General features: G+C 39.4%; 1 protein-coding gene across 14 annotated transcripts in view; it reads right to left on the minus strand.

Annotated features, from left to right (window-relative positions):
* PIEZO2 (piezo type mechanosensitive ion channel component 2) overlaps positions 1-17,280 on the minus strand; it is a 325,825-nt gene that overhangs the window by 24,011 nt on the left and 284,534 nt on the right. For 11 of the 14 annotated variants that reach the window (XM_075744452.1, XM_075744443.1, XM_075744445.1 and 8 more), the window contains 5 exons: positions 16,771-16,882; positions 14,992-15,057; positions 11,532-11,698; positions 7,661-7,836; positions 1,497-1,664 (listed from right to left, as the gene is read on the minus strand). In XM_075744452.1, coding sequence (XP_075600567.1) covers positions 1,497-1,664; positions 7,661-7,836; positions 11,532-11,698; positions 14,992-15,057; positions 16,771-16,882 — 689 coding nt within the window. The remainder of the gene's footprint in view (positions 1-1,496; positions 1,665-7,660; positions 7,837-11,531; positions 11,699-14,991; positions 15,058-16,770; positions 16,883-17,280) is intronic. The other 3 variants (XM_075744450.1, XM_075744449.1, XM_075744448.1) reach the window with 1 other exon arrangement.

Below are 17,280 nucleotides of genomic sequence, written 5' to 3' on the forward strand. Positions count from 1 at the left end.
ATGTACCTATTTTCTTTTTCAGCTGTTCTTGTTCACTCTGTTCAGTTCTCTGCTTGTTCACCTTGCTTATTCTCGGCTTTGCATGTCCATAATCACTTTCTCTCTTACTGCTCTGTGCTCTGCAGCAGTCTCAGCTCATGTAAATTCACACAGCTTGATGACTCCAGATGGGAATCTGGACACCATCATTTAAAAAATATTTTCTTGGCTTTGCTTTCACCCTTTTCATCCTTCACAAGTATTTTATCACCTCTCCCCTACAACATCACTCTTTCTCTTTTTGGTCTCCATTCCAGTCTCTCTCTGTAGGTTAGACCATAGGCATCCATTCAGTGTCTTTTGTTGGCTGCATGCTCTTGTATCTCAACAGAGACAAAAACAGATTTCACATAGCTCCTATGAAATGAATGGGGCCATATTTTCACCTAAAGTATAATCTTTTTTTAAAAAATGGCACTGGCAAAGCCAGCTTGCACTATCATCTCCTGCCAAAATTAAAAATTAAGTTCCATCTCTTTTCCTTTTACACTGCTTCCAAACTTATTGTGGCTATGTTAGATCACTTTATTTCTAGCAGACTTTTAATCACAACGTGTAACACTATTATTAGGATGTATGTTTCGATGATTCATGTTAGCACTCATCCTGGTTAAAATGTACAAGACTATAAAATCTCATCATTTCAAAACTGATTGTCACCAAAAATTTGTAAAGCACTTTAAAAAAACACAGGAAAAGAATGATCTAATATGCCATAAAATTTCATACTTAAAATATTCATAATACTAGTTGAAACGCTGTTTCCCAATGTCACATAAAACACTGGTTTTTACCTACTAAAAAGTGAACGGCTCTGACCAGTTCTCTCTTGCACTGGATATTAATATTATTCACTATCTTTTCATAGCAATTTTCCCTTCCTTAATTCCAACACCTCACAGACTGTAAATCAATGCTAAAGCAATCAAAACGTATTTAGCAATCTTTCCTATGCAGGGAAAAGTAAAAATTAAAAGAGCAGGGCCAATGTTTGCCTATCTTAGTTTCTAAAATTAGATATCTAAGTCCATATTTAGGATAACCGATTAGCTGAGAAACTTCACTTCCAGCTTCCAATTTTAATAAGAACAACCATCAGCTCAGTAACTCTGAAAATCAGACTCTTTTTTAGCTGACCAAATATAGACTTTAGCCTGGTTTTACACAGCCAGTGTAATATACTGGAACAACTTTTAAAAATACATGAATTAAGGATGAAAACCAAACCAAACCAAAAAAACACCCCAAAAACCAGAATAAGAAGTGAAACAGCAAATGAGTCCTAGATTATGACCCTGACTTTGAGCTTCAGAATCGTTCCACAACACCGAAGGGAGTAAAGCTAACCATGCAAACCACTCTGTACACCACGTATCTGCAAACGCAAATTTAAGTACACTGCGGTAAGTATAATGGTATGGGGAAATGAGTGAACAAAGCATGCATGAGTTAAGCACCTTGACACTATACTGCCACTGTCAGCTGATGAGGAGGACATATCCATGCTCTGCATTTTACGAAGCCTAGGTCGAGCGCGCTCACTTGTTTTAGGAACAGAGTCTGGTCCATCTAAATCATCAAGGGTTGACTGCCTTGAGAACAGCATGGTTGCTTCAGTGTAGCAGCTAGCAGCGCAAACAGTTATAAAGACAATGTTAAATACAAATGATAATACTATACACATGGTTCAGTAGACAAATATGCTCGCCATGCAGCAAAACACTGACACAGAGAAAAAAAGGTTCAGAGAGAAGATAAGGATTTGTTTAGAGTCACCATGTAAACACATTTCTACGCACAGATTGCTCATGGTCATATTCATATAGAGTCTATAGAAGGCTAGCAACCATCCATTCACTATTCAAAGGATATGAAACCAACACAATGCTCTACATGATTTCCAGGGTTACCAACTTACATGTGTGAGGAGGTTTTATTTTCTTTGTTTCCCCCCAAAATTTCCAAATTCCAGAAAAATGTTTTGGGAAGTGTCCGCCTTTGTACAAATTCTATGATATGCTATGCTGAACCTTTTTACGCAGGTACAAGCCAATTTCCTAAAAGAGCCCTTAAAACTGAATAAGCTCATATTCCACAAATAGAAAAATAGCTGTCAGACATTGGCTAATCCTCTTTCCGAACCAAAGAGCCAAATCGGATATGTTACTTAGCCAGTAGATGCATGCCAAATATAACCTGCTCCGCATGGGACGGCTTTTATTTTGATATTTAGTAGTAAGCCCTGATGATTCTTTCCAGAAGATTTCATTTATTTCAATCACAGCTTAAAAACTATTTCAAAATTGGTAACATGCACATTTTGAAAAAAAAGAACAGATATAATAAACCCTTATCTCCTTTCACTTAGCAAATACAACAGGACACCAGGGACATACACCATACATTAAGCATTTATGTGTTACTGGAGAAAAGAAGAAGAACTGGATGAGTTATGAGAAAGAAAGTACGTAATTAAGTACAAGCATATAACATAGCAACAGGAAAGAAGCAAATACATTAATGACATATGGTAGGTAAAAGAATTATTTATGCTGTAAAAATCTTTGAAAAACACAGATGTCTATGAAATAAATCGAGGGACCTGGTGTTTTAACACATGCAGTGACCTGCCTGAGTCTCTCAGACAGAATGAGAGAAGAAAGGACCCCAAAATGCAGGATTTACACTCTACTTTTCTTCTTTTGAGTCCATCTGTGTTACACTCGAGCAGCAGCAGCAGGAGATTTGCTTCCTTGGCAAGCATTATGTTTGTCCAGGGGCACAGAGAATTGGGAAAGAGGTCAGAAGGGAAGTGCAATGGCATTTTCCATGTTACTTTGGTCTTGCTAGCTTGAAGTGAGGAAAAAAATCTGCTGGCATGAAGTGACAGTTTGCGATTGTTGCCTTAAGGAAAATGAGGAGGAAAACAGCAGAACACGTGGAGTGAAGAAGCAGTTACTCTTAGGCCTACGCTCACTGATGGTCTTTTCTGACAGAATGGGTTGAAGCTAAAAGCAAACTTTGGTCTTTGAGTAAAAGTATCACCAAGATACCAAAGGCATTGTGAGAAACCTTCCTTAAAAACAGTATTAATGGCAGGGGCATCTCTGTCCTGCCAGTTCATTTGGCCAAGACCCTTTACAGACCGCTTCATTATTTCTGTGTGTGCACAAAGGCACACAAGCATACTCCAGACAAAACCTGGAGGGCTGTCTGCACGGCGCGGGGTATAGGAACAGGAGAACCACCCTGGAAGCCTGATTCAGTAGCATGGAAGTCCGTCTGACCTCCATGTTATTGACCCCAGGGGCTCATGAGGGAGGAGGTTTCCCTTTGCATGTAGACCTATGGAGTACAGCCAGGCTGTTGTACTCTCAGTGAGGTTTCGGTGCTAAAATGCAGGGAGATGGCAGCAAGCAGACAATCTATTTTTGCAGATTACCTTTCTGTCTGTGTGCTATGACGTTATCCACATGCTATTTTACATCTCAAGGGTTGAATTTATTCTTTTCAAGAGCAACACCTCTTACTAAGGTGTTGAAGTATTTTAAATGCAGGTGTAGTTCAAAGGGAACCTTCCAAGGGCCTTAGGCAGAGCAGCTGTTGAAATCAAAGTAGCCCATGCCCATTCACGTATTTTCAGTGGAAGAAACATATGCCAGCTGCCCTCCAAAACATGTAAGCTCTGACCTGGGTCCCAGAAAAATCAAAGGAAAAACATATATTAATCCCAATAGATAAAAACGTTTGCCCAGATGGAGTCCCTGCAATAATTTTGTTTAAAACTGTTTTAAATGAAGGATGAATCATCAGAACAATTATTAACTGAACTGCTCTGTATCCTTGAATGTCAGGAGATGTGTATGAGATGACACCTGTAGCACAGTCTGTATATTCTTTATGTACTTGTTTAGGAAAACACTTCCAAACATGGTGGAAACAAGAACACCAATAAAGTGGAGAGATTTACACTTGGCAAAGCTGATGTTGACTCAGTCATTGACTATCACATAAATTTAATCCAAGCATATCTTCCTGAGTGACTTTTCAAATTTGTGTCCTTGGAGACCTTGAAAAGCATTAGCTTCTTGAAATCATTCAAGGACTAGGTATTTTAAATTGAATGTTCATTAAAAGCCCCAAGTTCAGGCTTTATATAAAAGTTGATCGGGTATCCATTTCAAATGGGGATATATATATAGCAGAGAAGATTTTATCCTCGGTGAGCGGGAAATTTCTTACTTTATGACTTCCCTTTTGCTAAAGAAATTTACCCTTCCCAGAGAGTTTATTAGTTTAAGGGGTGACTTACAAATTTTTGGTTTTTGTTTTTTTTCTTTTTTCTGTCCACGGGCTAGTTACTGACTGGCATTACCTTTATGAACTACTACACTCCCCACACCTGCAAGCAAAGATCCCAAAAATTTCCTATCATTCACACTCCTAAATCAGACCCAGATCCAGCTCCAAACTCGGAGTCTCCTTTCATCCTTTCTCCTGCCTCCCAAGGCAATCGTTACTTCTCCAGTACGCCCTGCCTCAAGCCCTATTCTCTCGTCTGCAGAGGGAAGCACAGATGAAAAGTGGTGTCTGTAAAGACCCTGACCGCACTTGCATGATACTTCACTCTTACGGGAGGGTCAGGGGCTCCCACCTGCAGCTCCTATAAAAGCCTCCACATGGGTAGAGTTGGGCACTGAATACGTTACTGGTTGATGGACAAAAATCAATACAAACTGAACTGATTACAAAATCCTGCATGTCCTGAAATCTGACTTAGGACCTGCCTCTAGCTGCTATTTCATAATCGTAGGCCAAGTCCCATAAAGGCAGCCAACTGGTTTTAATAAGTTCCTAATCATGTTATTGAAATTCACAAGCAGTTTAAGCTAACAAGCAGTTCATCAGTCAAATGGAAACAAACAGCAGCGAATGCTCTACCATGCTAGCTCCCTATCCCTTCTGCTGGTGCTCCTTAAACAGCTTGTTAAGGATCAACATCAGTGTCTTCTCCTCCTGGCCCATATGCACTTCGCCTTTAGGATACATGACAGTATTTATACATAAAAAAGAAACCAAACAATTACATTATGAATACGTCATTACACCTCTAGCTACTGTACAGAAAAATGACTGAAAAGACAGCCCTACTAAAAGAGAAAATCCCACAAAGGATACTCTGCAAAACTTCTTTTAGAGCTTTATCTAGGGTAAGAACAACATCCCTGGATAAAACTTACAAGGGTCAGCCCTGAACTTGACAAGAAATGTACATTTCCTGCAACTGATCAGGAGGGTTGCTCTCTCCGGGAATCCAGTATTTAGAGCACTGAGCAGATACCTACAATAATTCCTGTCCTGAGTACTGAAGAATATGTATTATTATAATGGAATAGCTTCTGTGCTTCTGCAGCTTCTGTACTTCCAGACATGCCCATCTTACTCATGGATCTAATGCCCACTACAGAATTTTGTGTAGGGTAACCAAAGAAGGATAACCAGAATGCTAGTTAGAAACCCTCTGCCCCTTCCCAAAAAGATTTCCATTGCAATCCTAGATCCATGATCACATGGGTGCTTTAGATTTAATTAGTTGCTTTTACATTTACTGGAAATCATTACTTTGAAATGTAAGATGTTCCCTTCTCTTGTTTGGGCAATTAAAAAAAATCACTTGACGAACTCACATGAAGTTTAAACATTTCACATTTCTAAAAAAGCTCATAAAGACTTTTGTAATAATCCCAGGAAGAGAGATGTAAGGGTGCCCCAGTAAACAGATGGCATTATCGTTCAATCAACAGACTCATTTTTGCTTCCTCTAATTACAGGTCATTATTATTATTATAGCAGATGTGCACAATTTGTAAATACTCTCAGTGCAAGAATATTTGATTGTTCATTACCAGAAAGAGAATTTGAGATTAGAGAAATCAGTCATAATTTTGCCTCTGCTGTTCCTTTGTTGATGTGTCCTGTGACATCTTTGGAGGAAATGGAGATTACAGTAACACATGTGAAAGATTTAACTTTTTCTGTTGCAAAGCAGCTCCACAGAATCACTGAGTTCTCTGAGCTTGAAAAGAGATTTTAAATGTGTAAATATGCTCAAAGCAGGGTGACAAATGGGTGGCTATTCTGAAAAAAAAAGACAAGTGGAGCTCAACATTGGATATCATCTCATGGAAGAAGCAGAATTTACACATGAAAATTTGTCTTTCTTTTTTATAATTAATTTTGGAATTCGCTTTGCTTCCAGTTAAAGTTCTTGCTAACATGGTTATATGATAATGTTAACTTCTTCTATCTATAGTAAACAGTGTGACTAAATCCTATTTAATGAAAGCAGGACTGATATTACTATTCTTTCTTGAAATAAGACTGAACTTTGTGGAGTTAAATTCTGCCCTGCAGATGTCCAAGTGGCTCCAACTGAGCTGGTAATAGAATTTGGCTTTACATTTTTCACACGTCATCTGAATCCAGTAAAACTTTGAGACAAAACACAAAGGTGTTGCTTAGTTGGGTAGCAAGCCACCGAGAAAGATTTGCTCAGATTTGGTGTTTTTACTGGAGTGAACCTCCCAAAGGGCAGTGCCCACCCTGGGGAGCAATCCATGAATATTTTGTTGAAGCGTAGTACTCACAGGCACTCTCTTACACTTGTTTTTCAATAACATCAGAAAGGACGACAAGCCCCCATTATTTTCAGTCTGCTAGCCTCTACCCATATGTCATTAGGAAAAGCTAAGCACAATTTACTGTACACAGAAGCTACCGAGTTTGCTGGGAGTATCAAAGACAAAATGGTACTGCCACACTTCAGAGAAGAACAGGAGACAGCAGAATGCAAAGGTTTATGAAACAGCTGGATTTCCAAACCCCTCCCTTCTCCCCCTCATGTTGGACAATTTCTGCAGTTTCTTAAAAGTCAAGAACACCAGGGACACGGTGGGAACAGGATGCCTCTCTAAGAGAAGGAAGTGCATGTGTGTGCCTCTGTGTGCACAGAGCAGCAGGAGCATGCAGTAGTTTTGGCAAAGGACTCGACAGCATCTGTCTTCAGAAAAGAATGAGGAAGATGGTTTTCCTGAAATAATGTGGGTATTTGATCCACAAACTGTGTAGCTCTGCTGGACTGTAATCATAGCAGTTAGGAAACCAGACTCTTCAGATGATCTTTGTCCTGTGTTCTCTCAAATCCAGAATCTCTCTCAATGCAAAGCCTTGTTTTGATTTGTAGGCAACAGAAAACAATTTATTTTACAAAGACAAAATATTCACAATGAACAACTGTTCCTCAACCTCCATGCCTGAATTCCTAACACAGTATCCCATAAGCATCCTTAGCAGGCTCTTATTTTCCATTACTTTTTAGAAGACTGTCAATGACTCCTAATTTTAGGGGAAACAGAAAGCACTAGGGTAGTCATGCAGTGGAAAAGGAGTTAAGCCAACAACTGAGTGCACCACTATAAAGGAAAAGTAACATATAGCAGAGTTTTCACTATTAAAATGGCATGGATAAATCTAAAAGAAGATTCAACATTGATTAGACATTATCTAAAATGATCTACTGCATGATTCCTCTATCTTTCATGAAATAAAATTAAATCAATACCTGGAGATACTGTCACGAGAAGCTGCTGAATCTAAACTATCCATTCTTTCAGATGCTTGCAAACCAGAAGCTTGACCAGGATTTTTATCAATTGAGTCCAGTCCTGACTCCTTAGAAAGTTTCATCATGTGGTTCTGGTAATACATATGGATGCTCTCCCGCGTTGGAACATTTCCCTGTGGAAGAGAGTAGAGGTAGAGGTACATGGCAGGGGGGAAGTGTATTCTTTGAGGAACTGGTTTCTTCTGGCATTTGGCAAGGAACAGATTAAGGACTGTGCAGACAGCTTCCTCGTAAACAATAACCTCCCACTAGTAGTTCCTTTTCAGAGTGCAAGTCACATTCTGACTTAAATTACCATGGCACAAAGCGTTGTGTTTTCAAGCAAAACCATAGCAATGTAAGCAGTTTCAGGCTATGCATAGCCAACAAAACTCTGCTGGGTGGACTGCAGATCATTCAACATGAAAATGAGGTGTGGGCTGGGACTATGACTCAACCTGTACTACAGCAATTTTTGAGATATCTCTTTTAGATAGCTTCACTGACTCTAAGAACAATCATATATCTTATTAGTGGATAGTAGCACTTTGTTTAAACAGAAAAAAAAAACAGGTCATGTATAAACTGATCTATATTTTCAATAGTGTCCCAAAATAAGAATTTATTCATAAAGTATGGATACTGTTGGAAAAACCATGAAAAATACACTGAATACCTTTACTCTTTCTCTGTGACTTTAAGGTCATGCAAGTTCATGAAAGGATGGTTTTATTAACTGTCAGCCCAGATCTAGGCACAGAATCAAGTCTTTCTGGCTATGATATTGCAATCAGAATTCTAAAGGCGCATCGTAAGAATAAACCTGAGAATTTTATAGCCTGTTCATAGGCAGAAACACATCCAACTCATTCCACTAGCAGTTGCATCGACTTCAGAAGATACACTGAGAGAGAAGAATGATCAAAATAAGGTCTCAAATAAGTAATGGCCATAGAAAGGCAGTTAGCCTGCCTTCTGCATAGATGTTAAAACTCTAAAAACTCGGTGGTGGTGAGAAAGAACCATGTGATTTTCAGTGAGGATGCTGAAATAGCAGGGACTTCTGAGACTTGGGGCAAAAAGGAATATCACCACAATGCTGTAATATCACAGCATGAATTTTATAGGAAGGATGGAATGGAAGATAGCTTGAGAAAGAGGTGGTATGGGTCAAAAAGCATAAAGCCTAACAATTAATTAAATGGACTGTGCCAGGATTATCACAGAGTCTGTGTGGGTGGACTTGAACCAATTAATATTGAAAAAGTATAGTGTGAAGACTTGATTTTTTTTACCATCAAACCAGAAATGCACTAGTGCTTGTTAGGTATTAAGATTACAGAAGGTGCCATCAGAATAATAATGTACAATAACTCAAGTTATTTTTTGAATGTACTCATGTAGAATAGGTAAATATCATGAAGGAGCCTGCACGCACACACACACGAGTCACCAGAATGGAAAAGACCAGGAGGAAGAAACAAGAAGACATCCTTCAAGAAGTAAAAGTCATGAGAAAAACCAAACAAGAATGACCTTTCTAGAGTTAAATGTAAAAATTCAGCAAATTAGACCAGAAAAGATGCTGAGGAATAACTTGCTAAAATAAAAAAAAAATAATCTGAGAACAAAAAGATTTTCAAGAATATCGTAAGAATCTGCTGCCAGGAAGCCAAAGCATCAATAGGTGATCAAGGCATAAAGAGGTTTAAGAGAGTTATGGCAACAGGACAAAAAAAGACTGTATTTTTTGCATCCCTCTTCACTGCAGAAAAAGCCACCAACATTCCCAATGGAATAATTTGAATCCCATGGAATGACTGGAGTAATTATTTTATAAAAGATAAGTCTGAGAACAAAATGATAAACTGAGCACTGAGTGGAAGGTGCTCACTCAAGAGATCTGCAGGACCCAACAGTGCCAGGGCAAGAGAAGGTAACACCAATCATTAAACAGGGCTTCAGGAGTGATCCTGAGTGACCCTTGTAAGAAATTAAGCAGTCATGAAATAAAGCAGACTGTTTCTCTCATACTTATCCTCCATCAAAAAACCGGAGAAAAAGGGCACAAACAAATGATTTTCTTTACAAAGGAAGGTCATTGACTGGTTCCCCCAAGGAGTTTTACTGTCCAGCATATTCAGAAATAATCTGTGTAAGGAGGAGAACAGCAATGTGATAAAGTTTACAGATGAAAAAAAAAATACCTGGGATATTCAAGCGTAAAGTTGACTAACATACTACTGAACAACTTGATAAAACTGAGTGACATGGTAAAATATGGCAAGAAATTCAATGGGAAAAATAACCTAAATTGTATATACATAATGACAGGCTTTATGTCAGCTTATGTTAGCCTTAAAGGTCTCGGACTCGGAGTGTACAGTCCCCTGAAAACAGGCAGCATTCACTAAAATCAAAGGAGTTTGACTGTTAGATCTTACTAGAAAAACAAAAGAAAACACATCATACTTCTGTATAAACCTGTGGTTCACCCACACCTTGAAAACAGTGTGTAGCTCTGGTCATCCAGTCTTAATAAGGCAATATTAAAACTGGAAATAGTGTGAAGAAGGACAATAAAGATGATCAGAGGCACTGGATGGATTCCATGTGAAGAGAGGCTAAAAACAAAGGAACCTTTTAACTTGGAAGAGAATGACTGAGGAGAAGACTCCATGCAGATTTATACAATCAGGAAGAGTAGAGGAAAATGGAATACATCTGTGATCTACAGGAGACTCCTAAATGATCAGGAAGCAGGTCTAAATTTAATAAGAGGAAGTACTTTTAAACACACCACATGGAATGACACTACAGACCTCCGTATTGAAGGATCTTCTGGAAGCCAACATTATTATCTGCTTACTATTGGACACCTTGGGGAAAATAGCAGTAATTAAACACTAACAGTGAAGCAGCCCTCTCTTCATGCTCAGTGCCTCCTGGCCAGACTGGGTACAGATTCCCTCTGACCGGGAAAGCCTGCCTCTCGAACCCCTGGGATGGTGAGCAGCCTGCTTGCTTATCGTGACGGCAGGCATCGACAGTAGTGGCTGGGCAGTACGGGGCTTTATTAAGGTCAAGAGTGCTAATGTATTGTTGACCTTTTCGACCTATTCATCTCTGACACTGCCTGCAGCTTTTAACAAAATCTGGAAAGAACTAAAAATGAGGCTTCTATGCCAAGTTTCCAGAAAGAGTTGGGTAGCTAGTGACATATGTAAAAAGACCTGTGCTTAAAATGGGAGATTTATCCAACTTCAAGGTATCACCTGCTTGCATATTGAAGATCCAAATACGTTTCTAGTTACACTATCAACATTAACCTTTGATAATAATGGGGTTTACTAATATATAATTAGTTTGTGGAGGACTACATAGCTTCATTGTGAATGAAGAAAGTTATGCCTGTAAGTTTTCAGTCATTTCCAAGGCAAGTTGGTCTACAAACAGACTGAAATATGCAGACTGAGGTAGTTTCTGAGGTGTTTAAAATGCCATGCCTTCTCGTCTCTACTTGTATCTATCTTGTCCCCTCAAAACCACACTTTATCACCAGAAAGTTTCAGCCAAATCCTTGTAACAACCTCTCAAAGAATTATTTTTCCAATATTTTTTCTGTATGCAGATAATAAATCAAGTAATTTACTATTTATATATTTATAAACCAGCAAGCAGTAAAAGAGTCCAGATGTATTTTTAAGACATACATATAAGTGAGATTTTTATAATTTTTCTCCTTAATACAGTGATCTGAAAAGACAACCTTTCATTTTTCACTGAGCTGGGAATGGCATTAGCAGACAAAAAAGACCAAAGGTGGTACCTTCTTAATCTCCCTGGTCAGCATACAGCGTTCAATTCTTAGCACAGTAGAGATATCGATGTGTTCTCTTGAGATGGAATTAAGCCAAGCTGTAAAACTGTCTAGTGTTGCCAGGAAAAGGACCCAAGTGAACTTCAAGATATTAAATATCCTCTTGATGATGTTATCTAAGGGAGAGGAAAAGCAACAGAGAGTTAATGAAGGCAAATATTTTTAATTGTACTTCTGCTTAGGGTTAGATTCATTTTTCCTTTATTGTCTAATAATAATAATCCAGGCTGCAAGACTCTGTCACAGTAAGGAACCTCTGAAGATGGCTGGAGGCCTTCTGGCTGTCTGGGCCATTTTCCTGCCTGTATGTCTAGGCTTATCATCTGGAATCCCTTTTCCACACTGTAACTCCACGGTCCTGCAATCGCTAGTCACATAAACAGACGTTGATTTCAGAGAGACGCTGTATGCACAGGTCTGCAAAATGAAACCGAAGATGTGGGCATCTCCTGAGAGCTATTCAACATCCCCAGCTCCTGTGATCTCAACAGCCGCTCAGCCAGCGTGCTGCGCTGAACCCCTTACCTGTCTATTTACTTGTGCGCATTTCTCTCTGCACAGAGCTTGCTTTCTGTGCTCCAACACTGAGTTTGAAAGCCTAACCTGCCTGAACAGTCTTTGAATCTCTCCCAGTTTTCCTACCACTTAAACACACCTGATTGCATTTACTGTTTCCAAAGCCTCTCTTTTTTTAAATAGGCTGCACTGTGTCATCAGTGATCTCAGATCAACTAGCCCAACTAGCACAAACCATATAAATAATTTATGAAACATTACTCTTGCACCATTTTGCCAAAGCAGTACTCCCACGAGTAAGGCTTATGGGTATTATACCAACAATAGCTTTATTTTGCTCAATGAAGCTGTCTCAAGTTAATTTCTCATTTCAGTAGTTCCTTTAGCATTGGCAACTGCATTTCTCACCCAAAAAGCAGTACTTTCAGTTTATTTTTCTCCCACTCCCACTCCCAGTTCTTATATAGTGTTGCACAAATACTAAAAAACTTCTTTCCAGCTAGTCAGTTCCAGAGCTAGTTGTCCCTGCCAGGTTGCAAATCCCAGAGCACTAGCTATAAAGATCAATTTTAGAGTAACCAGCCTAAGAAATAATAGAAAACTGCCAATAATCTGCCATGCAGAGACAAAATGTTTGAAGTAGATACTAAGGAGCAAACCTGTGTGCTCAAGCTTGATGCTTTTAACAACCTCATTTCTTAGCTGTACCACAAGATGGCACGCAAAACTTTGTGGAGTGCACATTCGTTCCTTACAAAGAATGCAATGGTGAAGCTATAATAAAGCAAAAGATTTCCTATGGAGCAACATGCACGTGTCTCTGGGTGTGCAGGCAGGGTTGTATGCACATACGTGTGGAGAGAAACTAAGGAAAAAAACCCATGAGTGGTACATTCCTGTAAAGTGGATGCGGAAATGGCAGTATGTACCATTTACCTGAGCAATGCCATGGAACTGGTCCAGTATCTCTGAATGTAAGAACATTTAGTCCCCTTCACTTGATCATATAATTATTTCAGCAATATTTTGCCCTTTTTTTCCCAGGCCTTTTCTATGTCATTTAGAATTGGAGATATTTCGTGATTTATCAACTTAAATTTTATTCACTCGTATGTCAACATGCAGGTCTTGAAGCTAAGGAAATCTTGCCATTGGAAATCAAATATAAGGCTGTTTCTACTTCAAGGAGCATTCATTTCCTTTGAATTCCAGATGTAATACTACAGTAAGTTAAAAGAAAATGTGGGTCTCATATACAGAAATATACAACATATAAATGTTCTTTTTTTAACTCACACTCTTCCTCACCAGCATATAATTTCTACTACTGCCTCCAGAAGAATTGCAGCTTTCAGGTTAAAATTATCTTTATCATTGCCCACCACTGGCATGCTACAGTCTCACCACAGTGCTTTGCCAAGCACTTCCAGTCTAATCTGAAAGGTCATTTTTCTCTCTGGGATGGAGGTGATTTAGTATACATTTTTAATGATGCTGTAGCTGTTCTGGCAGCTTTGCTGTTCTCCAAAACTTTTTAAAAATAATCTTTTGGGGATCGATTGCATCTAAACATCTTCAAAAAGGGAAACAAATATTTATTTTCTGCAGAGACTGTTATTCTAACTTAAAGGGTCAAATGCAGAGAAGGCTTCTTTCTGCCTGAGAGTGTGAGACAGGACTTGATCCAAGGTTAATAATGATACTAATGCCTCATAACAATCACTGTCTCAATTTTCCAACCATCTTCGTTAACAAATTTTACCTAGTAATGGTCAAACTATTTCAACGAAAATATAAAGCACCCGAAATTGACTATTTCCAATTTAAATTGATTATAAACCTCTTTCCCTAACTCCTGTGTAGTGCCAACAGTATTTCCCTAGAGATGTGTTTGAGTGATTCACTTCAGTGTTTTAACACAGGTAACTGCATCGCCAGTAAGTAATAAATAAAAAAGCCCCCAAAACCCTATGAAAAATAACCCTATAGAAATGCAACTCGTTTATTTGAGACCACTGCTCTGGTGAGAAAGAAATGACATCTCTCACATCCTCGTAACATTTTCTACCCTGTGGCTCACTCAGGGATACAATTCTAACTGGAACTGTGGAAACCAGTTTTAAACAGAGAAGAAAAATAGCTTTTGAAGACAAAGTCTCACTCGAGGTAAGCCATGATGAAGACTTACTTAAGAGGAGAGTCTGTTTTGTTCTCTTACTCCAGTTAGAAACAAAAAGCCAAGCTTAGAATTATGATCCATTACACTTCTTTGTAGGAAAACTTTCAATATGGGCAAGATCTTGCAAACTGCTGGCATTTCCTCTCTTGTGCAGAGCATCCTGAAATCTGATTCTGAATGAGAAGGGGTAAGACTGGGAAAATCACATTTTTGTAGAGGAGATCTTTGCACCTTGCTGAATGGGTGAGTACCAGACAAAAGCTTTATCTTAACCTTGATAAAGCACACTGAAAAAATGCAAGGTCTTTGTGCTACTAATAACATTTCAGACATTCAAAATCAATCCAGATTTTAATACAGGGCTGTATGCAATCAATCAGGACTGGAAGCTAAGCTTAGGTGTAAGTTGTTTTGTAAGTGAAATATACAGCAAGTGATCAAGTCTGAGCCTGCCGGTATATTTACTGAAGTGTGTAGAGAATGAGTGCAGTAACTAATACTCCAGGAGTAGAAGTTCTTTGTGCTTAGGACTTGTAAACCTGGCAATTTGAAACCTGAAAGTAGTTAGGAAGTTCTCACTGCACAGGTTAGAATGGATTTTGCAGCTTTTACACAAAAAGCTGGGATCTCTGCAATGCTGTCTGTGATACGCTGTGGTTATGCCACTGGTCACAACTGCATTGTAACAGCAGAGAAACCTTTCTGCCTTCATACCTGGTCCATCAGATTTCTTCTTGACAGGTTCCTCTTCACTGTCTTCACAGTCTGCATCGGTGCCACCTGTTGAAAACAATGAGCGAAACTGTGAATGTTACACCTACAGAAGCAGCGGTGTAAAAGGCATTCAGGCTGGAAAATGCTCCGGTTACTGAACAGCAGTGACTGGTTACCACTATAACAGAAAGCACGTTTCCAGTTCTAAAGGACTCAGGTGAGGGGACAACCCTGTCAGCGAAGGTGTTCATGTAATTTGCAGTGGCATTATTTTTCTAGATAGGCTGCAGAGCAAGATCATGGGTTGGTGTAAACCCAGGCAATTTCTTGCTCACACCGCTTCCACCCTCAGCAGCCTCACCTTCTGCTGACTCACACTCGAGCTCATTTCTTCAGCTTCTGCAAAGGGCAACCTGATCACTGCTCTGATATTCTCCTGCCTCCGACCCAGCAAACTCGACTGAACTCAGTGGGACCTTCAGGTTGCAATGAAGCAGCAGAGTTGGTTCGAAACTACCACGTCCTTTCATTCAGGCCTGTAGCAGAAGAGCGACACGTAGAGTCGCAGGCAGAACTGAAGGACAGACAGATGACTCCCCTTTATCTAATATCCAATACTTGCAGCTACAGCTTCAGTGGCAGCAGTGAAATTATGAAGCTCCCTCTTTTTCACAGGCAAAGATGCCAAATGGAGGAAAAGTCCAGCTGATTCAGCCTGAATGGGGCCCCCTCTTCGCCATCTATAGCGACCAGAAAAGCTTCTGGATTTCTGTTTTCTTTCCTTGTTTAAAAAAGGAGCAAAAGATGAAGAGATATGAACGACTTATAAACTGATTTTTTTCAGGGGCATGAATGATTTTACAGTGCCAGTAAAACCCTATTAACATTTGTATGGTTTTTTTGCTGTTGCTACCTGCTGAATTCACTGTGAATTTAGGGGTTCATGGATATTTGGGTTCCTCAGTGAGTACAGCATGGAAAGGGAAAAACATTTCTTGATATTCTTCCCCATGCATCAACTCAAGCTTCTTTAGGGAACAATATAGGAAATATGGCAAAAATAAATCATATGTGGCTATTTCATTGCATTTTTCTTACAGCTCCACTTGAACTACATCTCTTCAGGAACTTCCTCATGAAATAGCTCTTCGACACAAAACGTAAATCTGTCATATGCAAAACTTTCCCTGGGAATACCCATGAATTTATCAACAAAATGAGAGACTTTGAGGAACCCTAGAAAAACCTGGAGAGTAAGATAAACCATTTTAGGAGGTGAGGGAGTGAAAGGGTAATACCCTTGCTCTGCCTGATTCTGGCCAAACACCTGGCATTTACACTCCCATATTCTGGAGAAATAATGTTAACTACCAGGTTATTTGCTTTATAAAGTTGCACCTTTTCAGGGTTATAGCTTTCTCTTGCGAGTACTTCCACAAATGTTTTCATATAGCTGATGTTTTCTGCTATGTGTGGAGTCTTCCTATTTGGCGAAAGTTCTGGGGGGGTGTCTTGCAACTCCATGGAAAACATATATATCCCCGCTTCTCCTTTATCTCCCCCAATGCGCATTGCGTAGAACAAAAGGAGATGGCTCCGCCTGGCCGCGTCATGGGCTGGGGCAGGCAGAGACAGCCAGCCAAAGGCAAACTCATTTTTCCAGTTTCTAGTTAAGAACTGAGAGCACTTGCCCTCTAAAACGCAGCTGCCTTTCACTACCAGGAACAACAGGCAGGCTAGTTAACATTGTATTTTTTTAAAATACAGATGGCTACTTACCATCCCCAGATCCTTTTCGCCTTCGCTTCTCCTCTTTCCCAAAACTTTTCTTCTCTTTGCGCCTCTGTCGTAGTGCTGTTTTAGGGTCAGTAATCCAGGCCTGATAAACAAACTAGAAGGAACAAACTCATTTATTTCAAGGCTCTTCATGTTTTGAGAGTAAGCCATAGAATAAGCCACAAGCAGGACTATATAGTTTGAGTAAACGCATTCAGATCTGCAGGGGTAAGGAAATATTTTGAATCCCAAATCAAACACCTCCCCTGCAGATGTGCTGAGCTTTCATGTGCTATTTTTGTGAGCATAAAACCAAATGTGAAAACACTTGTGGGTGAACCAAGTTTCATTAAAACCCACAAAAATTCACGCTCTGAACTTTGGGAATTAATACCCTGTTGTGCATATGGGTTACTTCACCTGAATCTCTCCTTTTAATTCTGTATTTCTACTTTATCATTTTACAGGCAAGATGCAGAGTAATGGAAACTTTAAGAGAAAGTGCTGCAATCA

The sequence above is a fragment of the Balearica regulorum genome, chromosome 2 (assembly GCF_011004875.1).
Source record: "Balearica regulorum gibbericeps isolate bBalReg1 chromosome 2, bBalReg1.pri, whole genome shotgun sequence".
NCBI classification, from domain to species: Eukaryota; Metazoa; Chordata; class Aves; order Gruiformes; family Gruidae; genus Balearica; species Balearica regulorum.